Source organism: Sphaeramia orbicularis, chromosome 4 (genome assembly GCF_902148855.1).
Source record: "Sphaeramia orbicularis chromosome 4, fSphaOr1.1, whole genome shotgun sequence".
Lineage (NCBI taxonomy): Eukaryota > Metazoa > Chordata > Actinopteri > Kurtiformes > Apogonidae > Sphaeramia > Sphaeramia orbicularis.
The window spans coordinates 8662034-8681061 of NC_043960.1; the positions used below are offsets into that span (position 1 = coordinate 8662034).

The following is a 19028-nucleotide window of genomic DNA, read 5'->3' on the forward strand; positions in this document are numbered from 1 at the left end:
GTAATATTTAACCCTTAGGAGTCTGAGCCTTTTTTTTTTTTTTGCTGTTTTCTGAGTACTTTTGATTTTACCTTTATACAGGGTGGGGAAGCAAAATTTACAATGAACATTTAGTTGTTTTTTCTCAGCAGGCACTACGTCAATTGTTTTGAAACCAAACATATATTGATGTCATAATCATACCTAACACTATTATCCATACCTTTTCAGAAACTTTTGCCCATATGAGTAATCAGGAAAGCAAACGTCAAAGAGTGTGTGATTTGCTGAATGCACTCGTCACACCAAAGGAGATTTCAAAAATAATTGGAGTGTCCATAAAGACTGTTTATAATGGAAAGAAGAGAATGACTATGAGCAAAACTATTACGAGAAAGTCTGGAAGATACTATTAAAGAAGAATGGGAGAAGTTGTCACCCGAATATTTGAGGAACACTTGCGCAAGTTTCAGGAAGCATGTGAAGGCAGTTATTGAGAAAGAAGGAGGACACAGAATAAAAACATTTTCTATTATGTACATTTTCTTGTGGCAAATAAGTTCTCATGACTTTCAATAAACTAATTGGTCATACACTGTCTTTCAATCCTTGCCTCAAAATATTGTAAATTTTGCTTCCCCACCCTGTATACTATATAAAGAAATGTTTACTATACCCATGTTTGTTTGGTTTTTTTTTTTCAGCACAACTTCATCCATCTCATCTGCCTATTATTTTTTCACTTTAACCTACTACAGTGTTTTTCAACCTTGGGGTCGCCTGAAATTTCTAGTAATTGCTAAAAATAAAAAATACTAATGAAAAAATATATGGTGAGTTGAGAGAGACAATCCCAATACATAAAAGACATGACAAACTCTGAAGCTGAAACTGCAGCACTGTGGTACTGTTTATTTGTCAAATGTTCATTGTGGTCAGTTTCAGATGCTGCAGCTCTTTCATAATTCATAGTTTGAGTTCTTGTTTGTTCAGTATTAATTATCAGCCTTGTAAATCCAAGCTGGACTGACTGTACATATCCTGACCAAGGAAAATCAAATTCTCACTTTGTGCAGTAAGCTACACTAGGGCTGAACTATATGGACAAAATTTCATATCTCGATATTCATGCCAGATATCTCGATATCGATACGATACGACTACGGGTTCGATGAAAACCAAGCATTTTTCAGAAAAATACTAACATCATAATACAAAAGAATGTGGCAAGTGCAGTTTTATTTATAAGAACTCAGTCAGTCATCAACATTAACATAAAGTACAAATAAATTAAATTTGTTGTGACTTCCAGAGCTGTACATGCAGGGCGAGCACAGGGGAAATTTATATTGTTTATATTTGCTTTTTCGATATTAATATCTTGAATGTTCATATCTCGATATCGATACGATAACGATATATCTTTCAGCCCTAATCTACACCTGGCTTTTTTTCCTCCGTCCATAATAATACATTATATAGACTAAATGTCGTCTAAAATTAACGTTTATTTGTAACACAGCATAGCAAACTATTACATGATCAAAAACAAATTCATTTTAGCAAAAAAAAAAAAGTCTCTATTTTGAATGTCTGTGGTTGCCAGAAACTTCTGATGTTAAAATGGGGTCACGAGCCAAAAAAGGTTGGGAACCAGTGACCTACTATATCAACATAAAAGGCCAAAAAACACACAAAAAAATGCAAAATCTGATTTGAAAAATTTATATATTGTATTGCATAAATGACACAAAGATGCTTAACGAACCTCAAAGACTGGTCAACAACAAATTTTTGTTGAAGTTTTTTGAGCTGATTTAGGATAATGTTGGTGTGCTGAATCCAAAAATCACATTCATTTTGCTCAATCAGGTCAACTTTCTGAACTATGCTACATATTGGCTTTTTAACATTTTTGCTTACATTTATGGGCATTTTCACATCATATGATACCAAATTCTTCCATATTTCTTGCAATAAACGAGTTCTGAAGATTTTACTTTTGCCAATTTATGATTAATGTTTTTTTTAATATTACAGGTGAATGAAATGGCTTCGACTAGGATCTTGCAAAAATAAGCTTGACGTATTCTGCTACATCTGCGGTGAATACACCATTGTACCTAACAGGAATCAAGTGATCAAATGATTTTTTTTCTCTTAAAACCTATTTTGGGTGAGAACTATATAAAAAAATCAACTGATAAAGTCACAAAAATGTAATCAATTTTGTGAGAAGATCAAATTTTTCAAAATCAAATTAGCAAAAAAAACCTGACCTGATTGAGAAAAACAGATGTAATTTTTGGATTTAGCGGTGCAAAATGGTCTTAATTCACTTGAAAAAACCTAGACAACTTGCAAAAAACATTTTTGTAACCCAGTGTTATTATTATTATTATTATTATTATTATTATTATTATTATTATTATGACTGACTTCTAATGCTACACCGTGTTGAAAATGTCATGTGATTCAGAAACGGGGCTGCGACAATGGACCCCTAAGGGTTAACACAGTTGTGATCAGTTGAAGCTACACCATCTATTCCCTCCCATTATCATGCGTGCTTTTTTTTTGCATGTGTGGGTGTTTGTGTTCAGTACCTGTGTGTACGCCTGGTTGTACTGGCTGTAGTCCGTGGAGGTGTCGGTGCTGTATGGGGCGGTGGTTGTCGCCGTTGTGCTGTGGGAGAAGGATCCCGAGCCCTGGGAGGCGACGGGAGGCGCGGTGCTGCCGTACACGCCCGAGCCTGATTGTCCTCCGGGCTTTACTCCCCACTGAACCTGAGCGAAGGTGGAGAACACACAAGAGGAGACTCAAAGGGATAGACGGGAGGAAAACATGGAGCCTCAGCAGGAGCATTTCACAGATATGGTGGGGTCTTTTCACACCTGCTGCCTTAAGTCTGTTTTAATCCAACTATATTCAAGGGTCAAGGTGAATTTATTTGTCGTTCAACACCTTACGTTCAGACTGAAAAACAGCTTCGACCTGAATGAAGTCAGATCATTGAACGACACTGTATTGGACTGTAGAAATATGAGCTGAATTTATTTTTAGTGACGGGCCAGTGGATTTATGTGACCACTAGAGGGAGTAGAGAGTCACTGCAGGAAAACTAACACCATGGGCCTTTGACCAAAGCATCAGAAAGTGGCCAAATAGGATGAGAACCATTAAGAAACAACTTTTAAAGTCAAAAAAATAGGACCAATAGGACCACTGTAGCTTACCGGCCAATTTAAAAGCTTTGGGAAATGTATCCAGATGCCATTTATTATCACCCAGCTATGTGTATTTATTATATTACAGAAATAGCCCATGTTTTGGTCATATTCCAATCAGATCTGTAAAAAAATTCTAATTCCAACTTGATATCATTGATACTGATTTATTGGATCAATCCACTTCCTATCTGTTATAATAGGAACATTTTTCAAAGTTGCACCAAATCCAGAATCAGATCCGGTATTTCAATACCTTGTGTTGACATCATCATACAGAAGCTGTATACCAAGTCTGAAGTCAATCAGAACTGGAGTTTGGGAGAAAAAGACGATAGAAATTTTTTCCCCATAAGAGCCCATGTTAAATTTTCCGTAAGTTCCCGGATCCAGAAGAAGATCCTGATCAACATGTGGCCATTATGTTTTGGTCATCTCCCCATCAGGGCTGGACTGTAGAAATTTACACTTGATATCATTATATTTACTGAGTTATTGCATCGATCCACTTCCTATCGCTTATAATGGGGAAATTTTTCAAAGTCGCACCAAAGTCAAAGTCATCTATTGTCAGTTCTGCCATGTATATTGTATACAGAGAGAGCCGAAATTACTGGACTCTAAGGCCCCACAGTGCAAGTAAACATAGAGTGCAAATAACATAGGAGAGTGTAAAAGGTAAATATAAAAAAGTGCAGTAGAGGAGTAACAAAAGAACAATCAAGGTGTATATAAATCAAATACCCAGAATCAGATCCGGATCCAAATAATATCCCTAACTTTTGTAGATATCATTATAAAGAAGCTGTATACCAAGTTTGAAGTCAATCGGAATTGTAGTTTCGGAGAAGAAGACAATTGAAATTTTTGTAACGGACGACAGACGACGACAGATGACGCCGACGGACGCTGCATGATGACAATAGCTTACAGCCTGTTGGCCAGTAAGCTAAAAAGTAACAATGATAAAAGCTAATTAATAATTGCCATAATATATTCAAGTATCATATATGAAAATAAAATGAGACCACTATGATAAACCATTGTCTCCTGTCTTTTACTGAACACTGATGTGTATTTCTTACCATTTGAATAAGAAGCTCCTCCATTTGTTTGTTCTAGAAAGTACTGACAACACGCCACAACCTCTGAATGAAGAGGTCCTTTTGAGGATTTACTTGCAAAAGAGGATGATAAAAATGCAGTATATTCAGGCCTCAAATAGAGGTTAGAAAAGTGTGTTTATCTTAATTTTAAAACACACATAATACTATTGTTTTAACCCTCAGAATTTCAGTTAAATGTATTGAATGGAATATCCCTCATTTCTATGACTGGGTGTTTTATTTCACTCCTGGCGCAAAAATGCAAAGAGCTCGGCTTTCATTAATGCAGTGTTTTTCAACCTTGGGGTCGTGCCTGGAATTCAAATGCGGTTGCCTGAAATTTCTAGTTATTGATTAAAAAAAAAAAAAAGACTAATAAAAATATTTTAAATGATTCAATAGATATTTCAATATAATTAAAACACCACACACTCTTCCTAATAAAAATCCATCTTAAATAAAATGCAGGATATAATGTCTGAGAGGGCATATCTTGATTGACCTGATCATGTGACCGCATGCGTTACTACGCTTCAACCTGCCTGGACACAAACCGGACCAAACGGGGAATGTAAAGATTACTTCTCCTGTCTGGCCCCGCTAAGACATCTCCAAGAGAAAATCGTCTTTGTTAATGTCTGGGGAAATCTGTGATGTTAAAACGGGGTCATGAGCCAAAAAAGGTTGGAAATCACTGCCTCAATGACTCATGTATCTCACTTTTTACTCTATATAACATATTTTACCCCTTGTTTTATGAAAAGAACAGTCTAATCTTTAGAAAAACTACGAGTATTTCAGCGCAGATGATCATCTTTTTTTAATAAGTGTCTATCTTAATCTTTTTAATATAAATCTAAGGTGACTACAATTCTTGCAAATTATTCCTTTAATCTTACTTTCTTTGTAAGAGCCAGATATTGAGTCAATTAAACTTTTATTTAAGACATCCCTGACAGTGACTTGTACTTGTAAAACTACTACTTCTTTTTTATTTATTTATTTTAGGGATGCACCGATACCGATACAAGTATTGGCATCGGCTCCGATACTCAGTGTGTGCACTCGTACTCGTAAAAGATATCTGATACAAATGCACCGATACCACTTACAGCCGTGTGACATTCACAGTTCAGTGCAGCAGGTACGCAGCGGTGGAATAATGTGTGTGGAGTGTGAAGAGTGTGGAGATTTTTCAAAATAAATGACGGTGATAAAAGTAACGCTGACTGGAAGTAACGTTAAAGACAAAGACAGATATGGACGCAGCGTTCTGTCCGTCCTCTGCGTACATTCCATCCGTTTTCCAGGTGCTGGCGGATGCATACCCAGACGGAGAATACCAGCAGGTGTACGGAGCGGTGCGGACCACCGCCAGCGGAAGTGAAAACAAAACTCATCACTCATTTCTCTTTCTGCTGAAGCTAAGCTTTTAAACCTTACCAGAGAAAATGCTGCAATATTATATCACATTAGTGTTGCCTCTGTCGTCTCCATGTTTGTTATTACTAAGTTTCTTCTTCTTCTTCTCAAAAAGCTTTACTTTTTCTTTGTAGTATTTGTCCAGTATGGTTAATTCAGAGCGGCGCCCCCTGGTGGATTAATTGAGAAACGCTCATTCCAACACATTAAATGTCAGTAGCAGCACTTTGTTCCAGTCAGACTAATGACAACGACAATAAAGCACATTTTCAAAAGGAACTAACAACTGGAATGGGATTATTAAGGACTAGGATCAGTACTCGTATCAGCAAGTACTCAAATGTAAGTACTCGTACTTGGTCTGGAAAAAAGTGGTATCGATGCATCCCTAATTTATTTATTTATTTATTTTATTTTATTTTATTTTGAATATGCAACAAGACAAACTAATCTTACTTAGTCCTTAGAAATAAAACAGGAAAGTCATGTGAAAAAAAAGGTATATAAAAAATTAAAGTACGTGGTTTGTGGGTCCATGTGTACCTTGCAGGACCACCCCTGGCATCACACTGGCCAAGTTCAGGTAAGGATTGGAGGGCAGTCGGACTTCTTTCGGGGGATCTCCAAGCAAAGAACTCTGACCACTGTTTACCTGAAGAGAGAACAGCAGATAGAAAGGTTAAAACACATTCAGTGTGTTAAAACTTGCTTAAGAACTTCCTCTAAAAGAGCTTCCCGTACAATACTATACATAAAGACTTCTGATCGTATTTACACATTTCAGGGCAATGATATAAAGTGTAACAGTGACTTAAATGATCTGCGGTGGTTTGAGAAGAAGGTGTAGTCCAACTACATAAGGTGCTTGGATATTTTACAGTCTTCTACAATCTTTTTATGATGAACACATCACTTCAAATTATAAGTGTTATATTTGTTAAATGTTGAAAAGTTCTATAAATAAAGTTACAAAAAAATGGTGAGTGTTTAGAATAACATGCTATGAAATTCTGTAAAAGATTCTAATGTACTGGATCATAATATGGACTAAATTAATTTACACAGACAGGCTGGGTGAATTTATGTGACCACTAGAGGGAGTAGTGAGTCACTCTATCAGCCTCCCATGGTGAGGAAAACTACACCACAGGGCCTTTGACCAAAACATCAGAACAGGACCAGCTGGGATGAGAACCACGAAGAAACAACTTTTAGAGTCAAAGAAAGTGACAAAGTGATAAAAAGCTAGAAGCACTGTTGTTGTTTTCTCCTCTGGACACAGCTCTAAATGAAAAGAATGGAGTTTGATGATGAAATGACAGCGTTTCTTCCACATGAGTGGGTGAGTTTGATTCTGAGGCTTATGAGGGTATACAGTTATTACCCTGCCCCCCGAAAGGAGAGGCAAGTATTCTTTTTGGTTTGGTTTGTTTGTTTCTTTGATTGTTAACACTGTAGCAGCAAAACTATTGGTTGAATTCATACCAAATTGGGTTTATACATTGCCAGTAACCCAGAATAGATGTATTTACATTTGGGAAAAGTAGGTCAAAGTTCAAATTTTTAATGATTTTTTAAAAATCTTCTATAATGGGAAAAATACGTGCGAGGGGCGGGGTTTGTTGTGCCTGGCACCAGTTGTTATGTGATATTATTATTATCTTTGCTAAGTTGTCGTTTGTTGATCCACGGTTCAAACTGAGATTTGTGCCTTTGCCGCAGCTGCTCCTAAACTTTGGAACGATCTGCCTCTCCATTTCAGATGGTCCTCCTCTCTGTGTGTTTTCAAATCCCTTCTTAAAATCCATCTTTTCCCCTTGGCTTTTGAAACCACGTGAGATGTTTAAATGTATTATTTTTATTCAACTGTTTTATTTGGTTTTGGTTTATTGTTCTTATTTGCTTTTTTTTTTTTTTTTTTACAGCTTTTACAGCTTTTTATGTTTTAATCTATTCTAATCTATTCTCTATTCTTTTATTTAGGTTTTTAATCTATTCTTCTGTATTTTATTTTTTTTAAAAGTTTTTTACAGTACTCTTTGTCTTTTAATCTATTCTTATATTTTACTCTGTTATTTTGGTTTTTATTTATTTTTCTGTACGGCACTTTGATCCACTGTGGTTGTTTTAACTCTTTCATGCATGAATTGTGAGAACCTTAGTCAAGATTTTTTTTCTTCAGTGTTTTTATTCCTCCTTAGGCATGAAAAAAAAAATGCGATCGAGGTTTTTTTTTTTGTATGGAGTTACAAAAATATCCATGCAGTTAATTTTTGAAGTAAAGAACGTGTTTTAAAACCCAATATCAGAAAGTGATACGAAAACAATGAAATAAAATATTTTTAATGCTGCTAATCTGATGTCGTCTCACATTTTAACATATTCTAATGCCAGTAATTACTGACTTCATGGAGATAATATGCAAAAAAACCCCTTCTTGACTAACAAATAACAACTGATTTACACTCAACATGTTAGTGCCGATCAGGTTTATCAAAAAACAGCAAAGTTACAGTAATGGTCTGAATGTCAGTGTATGGGACGGTGCATAAGTGTTCACTGTGTTGGCTGATATGGAACTAAAATCAAAACCCATTAAAATACAAGAGAACAGCTGGAGAAGAACTGTCCACTGGAGCGGCCTATGCATGAAAGGGTTAAAGTGCTTTGCAATAAGTTGGATTGGATAAACTGTGAGAGTTCTGACCTTGTTTGGATGTTTCCAAACAGATTTTTAAGTTCAACTACTGACAACACAAATGTACAGAAAACAGAGGCGATTAGTGGTTTTACTGTGGCTGTTGTCAGTCTGAAAACAGAGCTAAGCTAACAGAGCTATAATGTAAACTATCAGCTGACACAGCACATGAAGACTGTAACATACAGTATTATTTTGATCAACTACTCTATTGTTTGACAGAGGAAAACCAGATGACTCATAATACAGATGTGTGGAAACAATGAGCTTTATACTTTATTCAGTGAGTGATACAGTCTGTGGATAAATAGCATTGATTCGTTGGTGGTTTTGTTCCTAAGTGTGTTCTGGTACATGACATCCCTTTACTGTACTACACAGAATCCCTTTAACATCAGAAATTCAGTAAGCGGTGCTCAAATGGCCATGAACACTGTTTAAAAGGGTAACATTAAAAATGAAAATGCCTCCATGTGTTAATATTCGACAATTTAGTCAATGAAACCTCTTTGTGCTTCACCAGGATAAAAACAAAACAAAACAAAACATTGTGATCATATTTTTCTGCTCTGTCATTCTTTACTCATTGCATTTTAATGTGAATTCACTTCCTCACAACATTCCCTTCAAAACTCACATCTACTTCCTGCATCATTTTTTAATCATCTCTTTTGAATTTGACTGGAGAGAATCTGGGATTGCAGGAAAACAAAAAAAAAAAAAATACAGGGACACGAGCTACAATAGGTTAGAAAGATTCTGATGATGAGGAAGCCCTGAAAACCTGGAGGGATTGTTCCGCACTACGTTAATTACACTTCCCCTCCATTAAACAGACTTTGGAGAAGACAGCACCGGGACTTGAATCAGTTCCCCAAAGAACCTCAGCACTGTGATTATGTCTGAACACCGACTTATTACAGATGATGATATTTGCGTAGACATGCTCTATTTAAACCGGGCTGAGTCGAATAGATTCAGTGAGTGCAGAAAAGCGTACAGGTGAACAGAAACGTGGGGAAGTAGGCGTCTAAACGAGCTGCGAGAAACAGCTGGGGAAGCAAAAGGGCTCGCGCTTTATCGGTAAATAAGGCTGAGAGAGAAACAAAGGGGCATTATGGGTAGGAACATTCCTCTGGGAGCTAAGGCTGTTGCTTTATTTGATTGATGTGTCTGTTTATTCTGAATAAGACCCGGTAGGGCAAAAAACCTGTCCACAAGAGACGGATGGGTGGAACAGTGTAAATAATTTAGACGAAATAAATGGAAGACTTTCACTATTTTGAAGCTCTCGAGGCTACCTCTGCAGAATGTGTGTTGTGTGTATAATGACCTAAACCAACTTGTTGCAATGGGTGATGCACATTTTTATTATAATGATGTTTATTATGTTAATTTTAAATCAATTCCACTGTTTGCACGCACTTTAAATTCCATTTCCCCCTCATTCTAAAGATACAAAATTACTAATAAGCTGTTGACATGAATAATGTTTTTGCAGGATTGAAATGAGCATATAGAGCATACAGTCACGGAAAATATTATTAGACCACCCCTTGTTTTCTTCAATTTCTTGTTCATTTTAATGCCTGGTACAACTAAAGGTACATTTGTTTGGACAAATATAATGATAACACAAATAACTCATAGTAGTTTAATTTCAGAGCTGATATCTATCCATTTTTTTCTTGATAACCAAAATCACTTTAGTTCTTACATCAATATCTATGGCATTGTACTGACAAAAACAGTGCTTTTAGTTATGCCATGTTTTCTTTTCTGTCTGTTTTAGTCACGTGATACACACAGGAGTTAGTGCTTGATTGCATAACCATTGTTTTTGATGACTTTGATGGTCTAATAATTTTTTCCGTGGCTGTATTTATTTTTCATCTCATCATTGCCTTAAAAAACACACAAAAACTGAATCTGGTGAATCACTAGCTGGGTTCCCATTACAGTTTTCCGCAAAATAAAAGTGATATTTCTACAATTGGACAAAGTGTAGGTGTTTCCATCGAAGAGTGTTTGGCTTCTGATGAGTGATTCTAGTAAAGTTTCCGTTTACACTAATCGCAATACTTCTATATCGAAATGTCTAAACAAAATGGCTCATGAAAGTGTAAAAAATTTTGCGATTTTTGACAGTTTTTGCAACATTTCTGTGTTTTCTATTGTGCAATTCACAATTTGCGCATTTCTGAAGGTAATGGAAACCCAGCTACTGTTGTAGAAGATGATGGTGTTTCCATGTTCACTATGGAGCCTCTGAACGTCCAAATGGGTCATATCTGATGACCATGAAAAGACAACAAACTGTATTTTACACCAATTATTTACATGCATTGATAGGATTCAGGAATCAACAGGTATTAAACATTTATATCAGTTGACGCTTTTAGTTTCTGGTGGCTGTTTGGGTCTTTATGGCTTAAAATTGGACGATCCGGGAGGATTCTGTTGGGTTTCTGTAAACTGGCTTAGAGTCTGGTTTTGACCAACTCTATATTTGAAGTGTCATGGGATAACTTTTTGTTGTGATCTGGCGCTATATAAATAAAATGTCATTGATTGAGTGATTTGATTGGTTTTCCCCTGTAAGTCGCTTTGGAAAAAAGCGTCTGCCAAATGCATAAACATAAAATTTACTTCATTTATTTTAAAGTTTACTTATATTATTGCTTACTAACTACAGAATGACACTAATGTGTGTTTGTGGTGACTCTACATCTAAGTGACGATGACGGACAGAACCCAAGACCACAAACTGAAGACCAGCAGATCCTGACATTGACCCAATTTGACTCAATTCAGGTAAAGATGAAATTGATTTGTAGGTTGACTTTTGGGTTGGGCCTGCCTGAATTATTTCTCCTAACTGATTAAGTGAATGAATGTTTAGTAGTTAGAAGGGTGTATTTTCTGGTTTCGGTGCAGACAGACTCCCAGACGGATTAATGACACAGACAGATTGTGGGAGTAAAATAAGGAGGTGGTGAGGATATATCCCTGTGGTGCATATTTACTGTGCGTCTCCTGTGCTGGTGGTGCTCACCATGTTGGCCAGCGGGCATCCATCTGAGCTGCCGTGTTGGCCTGTTGATGTGTAAATCCCCTCCAGGAGGTTTAGGTGGAGGTGGGCCCAGGCCTGAGTACTTATACCCAAGGAATAGCCCTGTCCCTGCGGCTGTAAAGCTCACCAAGGTCCCAGGAGGTGCTGGCTGCCTGTCACAGGAGATGGAGGTGGAAGAGGAGGAGGAGGAGGCAGCGGAGGAGGCGATGGGGTTGGCGGACAGAGCATGGGTGAGGTTTGGTTCTCCTCCTGCAGCTCGACACTGGAGGAAAGGCATGACCCCCGAGGATGATACCACTACTGTGGCGTTGGTAGACACCGGAAGAGACTCTGGACCTAACTCTGAAAAAAGGAGGAGGAGGAAGGAGGAGAAGAGAGGAGGGGAGGGGAGGGGAGAGGAGAGGAGAGGAGAAATGAGAAGAGGAGGGAAAACGAAAGGAGAGGAAGGGAGGGGAGGAGAAATGAGAAAAGAAGAAACGAGAAGAGGAGAAACGCGAAGAGGAGAAACAAGAAGAGGAGAAACAAGGAGAGGAGAAACGAGGAGAGAAGAGGAGAAACGAGAAGAGGAGAAACAAGGAGAGGAGAACGAGGAGAGAGAGAGAGAAACGAGAAGAGGAGAAACAAAGAGAGGAGAAACAAGATGAGGAGAAATGAGGAGAAGAGAGACAAGGAAGCGGAGAAACGAGGAGAGGAGAAACGAGAACAGGAGAAACAAAGGGAGGAGAGGAGAAACGAGAAGAGGAGGGAAAAGGAGAGGAGACACAAGGAGAGGAGAAATGAGGAGAGGAGAAATAAGAAGAGTAGGGAAAAGGAGAGGAGAAGGAAGGGAGGGGAGGAGAAATGAGAAGAGGAGAAACAAGGAGAGGAGAAACGAGAAGAGGAGAAATGAGGAGAGGAGAAACGAGAAGAGGAGAAATGAGAAGAGGAGAAATAAGGAGAGGAGAAATAGGAGAGGAGAAATGAGAAGAGGAGAAATGAGAAGAGGAGAAATGAGAAGAGGAGAAACAAGGAGAGGAGAAACGAGAAGAGGAGAAACGAGGAGAGGAGAAATGAGGAGAGGAGAAAGGAGAAGAGGAGAAATGAGAAGAGGAGAAATGAGAAGAGGAGAAACAAGGAGAGGAGAAACAAGGAGGAGAAACAATAGAGGAGAAATGAGGAGAGAAGAGGAGAAATGAGGAGAAGACGAGACGAGGAGAGGAGGGAGAGGGAGAGAGGGAGGAGAGAAAAAAACAGGAGAAACGAAAACAGGAGAAACGAGGAGAGGAGAAATGAGAAGAGGAGAAACAAGGAGAGGAGAAACAAGGAGGAGAAACAATGAGAGGAGAAACAATGAGAGGAGAAACGAGGAGAGGAGAAACGAGAAGAGAAACGAGGAGAAGAGAGACAAGGAGAGGAGAAATGAGGAAAGGAAAGATGAGGAGAGGAGAGGAGAAAAAACAGGAGAAACGAAAACAGGAGAAACGAGGAGAGGAGAAACGAGGAGAGGAGAAATGAGGAGAGGAGAAAAGAAAGGGCAGGAAACAAGGAAAGGAGATAAGGGATGGAGAGGAGAGGAGTTAAAGGTAGGAAACAGCACAGAAGACCAAAGTAAAAGGAAGGAGTTGAAATGAAAGGAAATGAAAGCACACAGAGGAGGGATGGCAGATAAACACATGAGATGGCTTTTGCTGATGACCATCAGCTCTGTCTTCTCTGGGTACAAACGAATCACTCAGAGCTGGAAACGGAAAGTTCAGGCCGACTGTCTCTGCAGAGCCAGTTGTAATATCTGAGAATGGCTTTCCTGCTCGTACATCATCACTTATCATGTTTATTTACAGCCCAGCACTTTCCTACACACTCCCAATATTTCATTCACTGCCGGCTCCAATAAACACATACATATACACATGCAGAACAGCAAACACAAGACGCGCTAAAGGCTGAACAGACTAAATTTAAAGCAGGAAATACACACTAAAGGTGGATACGCGTGCGCACAAATACACAAATAGACACACTTATTATAAATCTAATATTGCTCTGACAAATGGCCTCCACAGCACAATAAAGAATCAGTTCTAACAAGCCTTAAGCTAAAGTCCCAACAGACACACACTGATAAAAGCTTCACAAAATGGCAAACTCATGCACACAATCAAAGAGCGACAAGCACATAAACACACAGACACAGCAGCACACACACACACACACACACATACCGTGTTGAGTCGTGATATATAATTTCCATTTAAAACCACATGGCTTTTTCAGCCGGGCATCGGAATTGTAAATGTGCTGCAATCTCCTGACTATGTGTTGTACAGTAATGGCATTCAGGTCACTGCAGACGCCTTCTATGAAACATTACTGTGCATATCAGCATCTACCCCAGTGTTTACACCCACCTTTTTACCAAGTATTACTAACAAAAAACAGTGTGAGTGAGCTGGAAACAGGACATTTTAACTTAACAAAACCACCGTGAGTGTATGAGAAAGATAACTGTCTGAATTTTACAGATGATACTGGTTGGTTTTTCTGAATCAGAGAGCAAAAACGTTCAAATCTAATCTAAAATCTAAGATGTACACTGATAAACTGTAACATTCTGACCACTGACAGGCAAAGTGCAAATACATGCACAGTTTGGACAATTCTGTTCAAGTCTAGTCCCTTAAATACATAAATACACTTATAATACTAATGACCTTTTTGTTTAGTAATTACATCATGTCATTAAACACGGGCAGGATAATAACCAGGCCCTGCTCACCTGTAGGAGAATCTCCCAGAAGGCCTTTCCCCAGAGGTATGAGGCCCGGAGGTCGCAGAGACAAGGCTTTCTGCATCAGCAGTTTGGACGGGTCCCCGAGAAGACTGGAGACCTACGAGAAAGAAAGACAGAAAGATGAATACGACAACGGCGTGAACAGGAGGGAAAAGAGGGAGAATGAGAGTGGCAATGGAGATTAAAAAGGATGATTATACTGGTCAGCAACAAATTTATTAAGTTTTTTGAGCTGATTTAGGATAATTTTGGTGTGTTGAATCCAAAAATCACATTCATTTTGCTCAATCAGGTCAACTTTCTGAACTATGCTACATATTGGCTTTTTAACATTTTTGCTTACATTTATGGGCATTTTCACATCATATGATACAAAATTCTTTCATATTTCTTGCAATAAACGAGTTCTGAAGATTTTACTTTTGCCAATTTATGATTAATGGTTTTTTTAATATTACAGGTGAATGAAATGGCTTCAACTAGAAGATCTTGCAAAAATAAGCCTGACGTATTCTGCTACATCTGCGGTGAATACACCATTGTACCTAACAGGAATCAAGTCACAAGTTTCATAAAGTGTGCTTACCAATCTTATTTAGGTATTAAACTTGGTGACCAAGATAAAGTTTGGGCGCCACACATGATATGCAAGTCATGCACCGAGTATCTGCATCAGTGGACCAAAGGCAAGAAGAGTTCTCTGAAGTTTAATAAATACATCCTGTTAGAAAATGATTTTTTTTCTCTTAAAACCTATTTTGGGTGAGGACTATATAAAATCAACTGATAAAGTCACAGTCAAACTCTTCAGACATCCCTCCGAAGCCACGCCTCCAGAGTACTGGAACGTGCAATGCTTGTTCACGAGCGCTGCACAGCGACAATTCGCCGGCACCAGGTCCAGCTGCGTACAGCCCCGGCTCGGGCTCCGACAGGCACTCAAAATGATTGGATGGTGTGTTTTTTTCAGTCCTGTCCATTCCACAGGGGATTCACTTTTTTATTTTTGTGTTAGAGGATTTAATTAATTGGTTGTAATCAGGATGTGAAGGGGATTTTAAGCAATATAGTAAAAAATGCTCCAGGAAAACATCTCGCACTAGGGATGCTCCGATCTATGTTTTTTCAATTTCAATCCGATCCGATATATTAATTTGGTTATTTACCAATACTTTCCCGATACCCGATACTTAAGTAGACTACATAGCCAAAACCACATGTACTTTAGACAGCGGAATCTTCCAATTATCCAGCATCTCTCTCATTGTGGTTTTAATTAACTCGCTGGTGTGTGAGCCCCTGCACTGTTTAACTTGCTGCACCATGCTGTTAAAAGCATAATTCTCAGCACTCAGCCAATGTACAGAAAGACTGATTAGCGACATCGGGCTAACTTCAGAGGACCATATGTCAGTAGTAAAACTCATAGCTTTAGCATCGTTTCACTGCACCATTAGCTGCGATGACACTCTTTGTATAGTGTTGGTAAAGCAGTGTCTGTTAGGTATTTTCTACCGGGATCAAATACCTTGGCTCAAGGTGTTCTATCAGGCTACAAAAGCCAACATTATCAACAACAGAGAGAGGCTGATCATCCAGTGCAATGAAATTTATCACCTTCTCTGTAATCTTTACAGCCTTCGGACTGTCTGTCGGAAGCTTTTCACGCCCCTTGAATGAATCGGTTATCCTTTGCTGCACTTGTTGTTGTTGCTGTTTAGCTTGCTCCAGCTCCTCGTGTTCTTTCGCATGGCATCTTCGTAAATGCTCGGCCAAATTGGTGGTATTAAACGTTGAAGGTTTTAGTCCACCACTCGGAACATCGGTTTCACATATGTTGCACTTTGCCATGGCACTTTTTTGCGTCTCAAGTGAAAAGTACCTCCAAATTAAGGACATGCTTTCTTCGTTTTTGCGCGCGGCACATTTACGGCAACTAAGCGGATGTGACTTTCGCCTATCTCAAAGAAGAAGAAGTCACTTCCGTCTAGTTGCCGCAAATGTGTGGACGCGGCCTCACTACTACGAAGTTGTTATTTTACTATTCCGATACTATTGTATCGGAAGGTAGATCGGCAACGTCATGTCATATTCAGATACTTTCCGATACTTAATTAATTTTACATCAGAGGCCCGATCCCAATACTGTATCGGGATCGGCGCATCTCTGTCTCGCACCCCACCTTTAAGTTTACAACCAGTGTGAAACCAGCAGTGACTCACTACTCCCTCTAGTGGTCACATAAATCCCTCAGCCCAATGGTGTGAATAAAGATTAAAGATTACAAAGGATGAGATGGAAAAATAATGCACCACAGAGAAAATGATGCTGTAGAAATAAGAAAAGAGTGAAGATAACATCAGCTACTTGAACTTGATGACTTTACTTTCACTTGGGGAATAAAAGAGTAAAACCAGAGATATTCTACAAGAAAATACACAAATCAAAATGTGGAGGTATATTTCAGAACCTCAAGGTCGTCTTTTAAACAGAGAAAAAGCAATTAGGTTCCGTGATTAATGGTTGATTACTTTCATTAGGCGTTAAGTGCTGGAGATGAAAATGTAACGGGCGTGAATGCACAAATCCACCTCCATGTTGAAGATGTACCGCTAACCTATGCAAATCATCACACATACACCGACGGCAACACAAACAGGTGTCTTACGCTGCTGACGCGCTTGTCTTTGATGTGAAGAAGCTGTTGCTGGGCGAGCTGCATATGAAGGAGGTTCTGAAGGACTAGTCCATTTCCGATCATTGCACTCTGCGAAGTAAAGGAAGGCGGCCGTTACTGAAGCGCACAAGAACAAAAACAACAGATGCTCGTCGTGCATTCAGGAAGTTCTCTGACCCTTTCAGATTTTTCACATTTTGCTGGGTTACAGACTTATCACCTTGATTGTTTTCTTCATCAACATATAAAAAAATAGTGTAAAACAAAGACTCAGTGTTTTGTTAATTTATAAAAAAAAAAAAAAAAAAAAATCAGATTAAGTAGTTTAAGACAAAACCAAGTTCTGCTGATGTCAAGATGATAAAATGTCCTTTTGGAGCCAGGAGATAAAACGATTATTATTGTTATTGTGACATACAGTATATCTAGAATTAATAATTACAATCATATTTATTGCAATACACATTTGTTTTATTCTTCTGGTAATCTGGCTCTCATTCTCAGATATAATGTTTCCGAATATTTCAGTGTTCTGTGGTTTTACTTCATTTTACACCTGTATATTTTGATGTTGAACAAACACTTTATCATCCATCACTCATTTATCACATTATAATGGTTGGATTTGTGAAATGGTGCGCTATTTGATGAGTGTCTGTCATGCTCTGATCATAAAGAAAAGCTTAAAACTGGAAATAAGTGTTTTTAACATTGTTTCAAGAATTCTGGACTTGAGCAAAATGAACATGAAATCATGAAAATCAGTTTCAGTTTTGCAACCTCTCATGTCTTTTACGTCATTTGTGATCTGTTGGGTCTTTTGTCATTTTCATCTCGTTACAAATCAAGGCCAGAAATCTTTCTTTAAACTGGAAATAAGCACTAGTTTGACATTTATTGTGATAACTATTGAAAATGTGTCACATAGATCAGCTCTTATTCCTCTTGAGAAGCTAAACTTATGATGTTAATCACAAATGGGACACATTTTGGAGGCTCTGGGAGTCACTGCACTCCTACAGACTCACTGACCCGACAGATGTCCCTGGAAGATGTGGGCTATCTATCTATCTATCTATCTATCTATCTATCTATCTATCTATCTATCTATCTATCTATCTATCTATCTATCTCTCTCTCTCTCCATCATCCATCCATCTATCTCTATCCATCTCTCCTCTATCATCTATCCATCTCTCCATCCATCTATCATCTATCCATCATCCATCCCTCCATCTCTCTATCCATCCATCTCTCTCTCTCTCTCTCTATCTATCTCTCCATCTCTATCTATCTATCCATCCACCTATCCATCTCTCATCTATCTATCCCTCCATCATCCATCTCTCCATCTATCCGTCATCTATCTATCCACCTATCCACCTATCCATCTATCTATCTATCTATCTATCTATCTGTCTGTCTGTCTGTCTGTCTATCTCTCCATCTATCTATCTCTCCATCCATCAATCCATCTCTCCATCCATCTATCCATCATCCATCCCTCCATCTCTCTATCCATCTCTCTCTCTATCTATCCCTCCCTCCATCCATCCATCTCTCCATCTCTCTCTATCCATCCACCCATCCCTATCTATCTATCTATCTATCTATCTATCTATCTATCTATCTATCTATCTATCTATCTATCTATCTATCTATCTATCTATCTATCTATCTATCTATCTATCTATCTATCTATCTATCTATCTATCTATCCATCCATCCATCCATCCATCCATCCATCCATCCATCCATCCACTTTTTTTCTCTCTTATCTAACTTTTTAAATTCATGGAAGCTCTCGTTAGTTTGGGGTGGGATTTTTTTTCTTTTGTATGTTTTGTCATTCATTGCTCTTTCTATTGTTCATGTTCATAACATCTGAAAAAACAATAAAAAGATTAAAAAAAAAAGAAAATGTTTTGTATGAAAATCTTTTGGGCTGAATCCCTCAGGCCTTCATCCTATCAACGCACATTAATCTCAATACATTGGACATAATTTCCAACGCCAGTCGACGGAGGGTGGGACCTTTCTGTGTGGAGTTTGCATGTTCTCCCCGTGTCTGCGTG

At 38.3% G+C, this 19028-nt stretch overlaps 1 protein-coding gene across 1 annotated transcript in view; it reads right to left on the reverse strand.

Annotated features, from left to right (window-relative positions):
- Positions 1 to 4845: 4845 nt before the first annotated feature.
- Positions 4846 to 19028, reverse strand: part of LOC115418290 (ribonucleoprotein PTB-binding 2-like) — a 99134-nt gene continuing 84951 nt past the window's right edge. Inside the window, exons 7-11 of the mRNA XM_030132704.1 lie at positions 16945 to 17043; positions 14261 to 14372; positions 11633 to 11847; positions 6278 to 6386; positions 4846 to 4850 (exon numbers count right to left, since the gene is read on the reverse strand). Of these exons, the coding sequence (XP_029988564.1) occupies positions 4846 to 4850; positions 6278 to 6386; positions 11633 to 11847; positions 14261 to 14372; positions 16945 to 17043 (540 nt within the window). The remainder of the gene's footprint in view (positions 4851 to 6277; positions 6387 to 11632; positions 11848 to 14260; positions 14373 to 16944; positions 17044 to 19028) is intronic.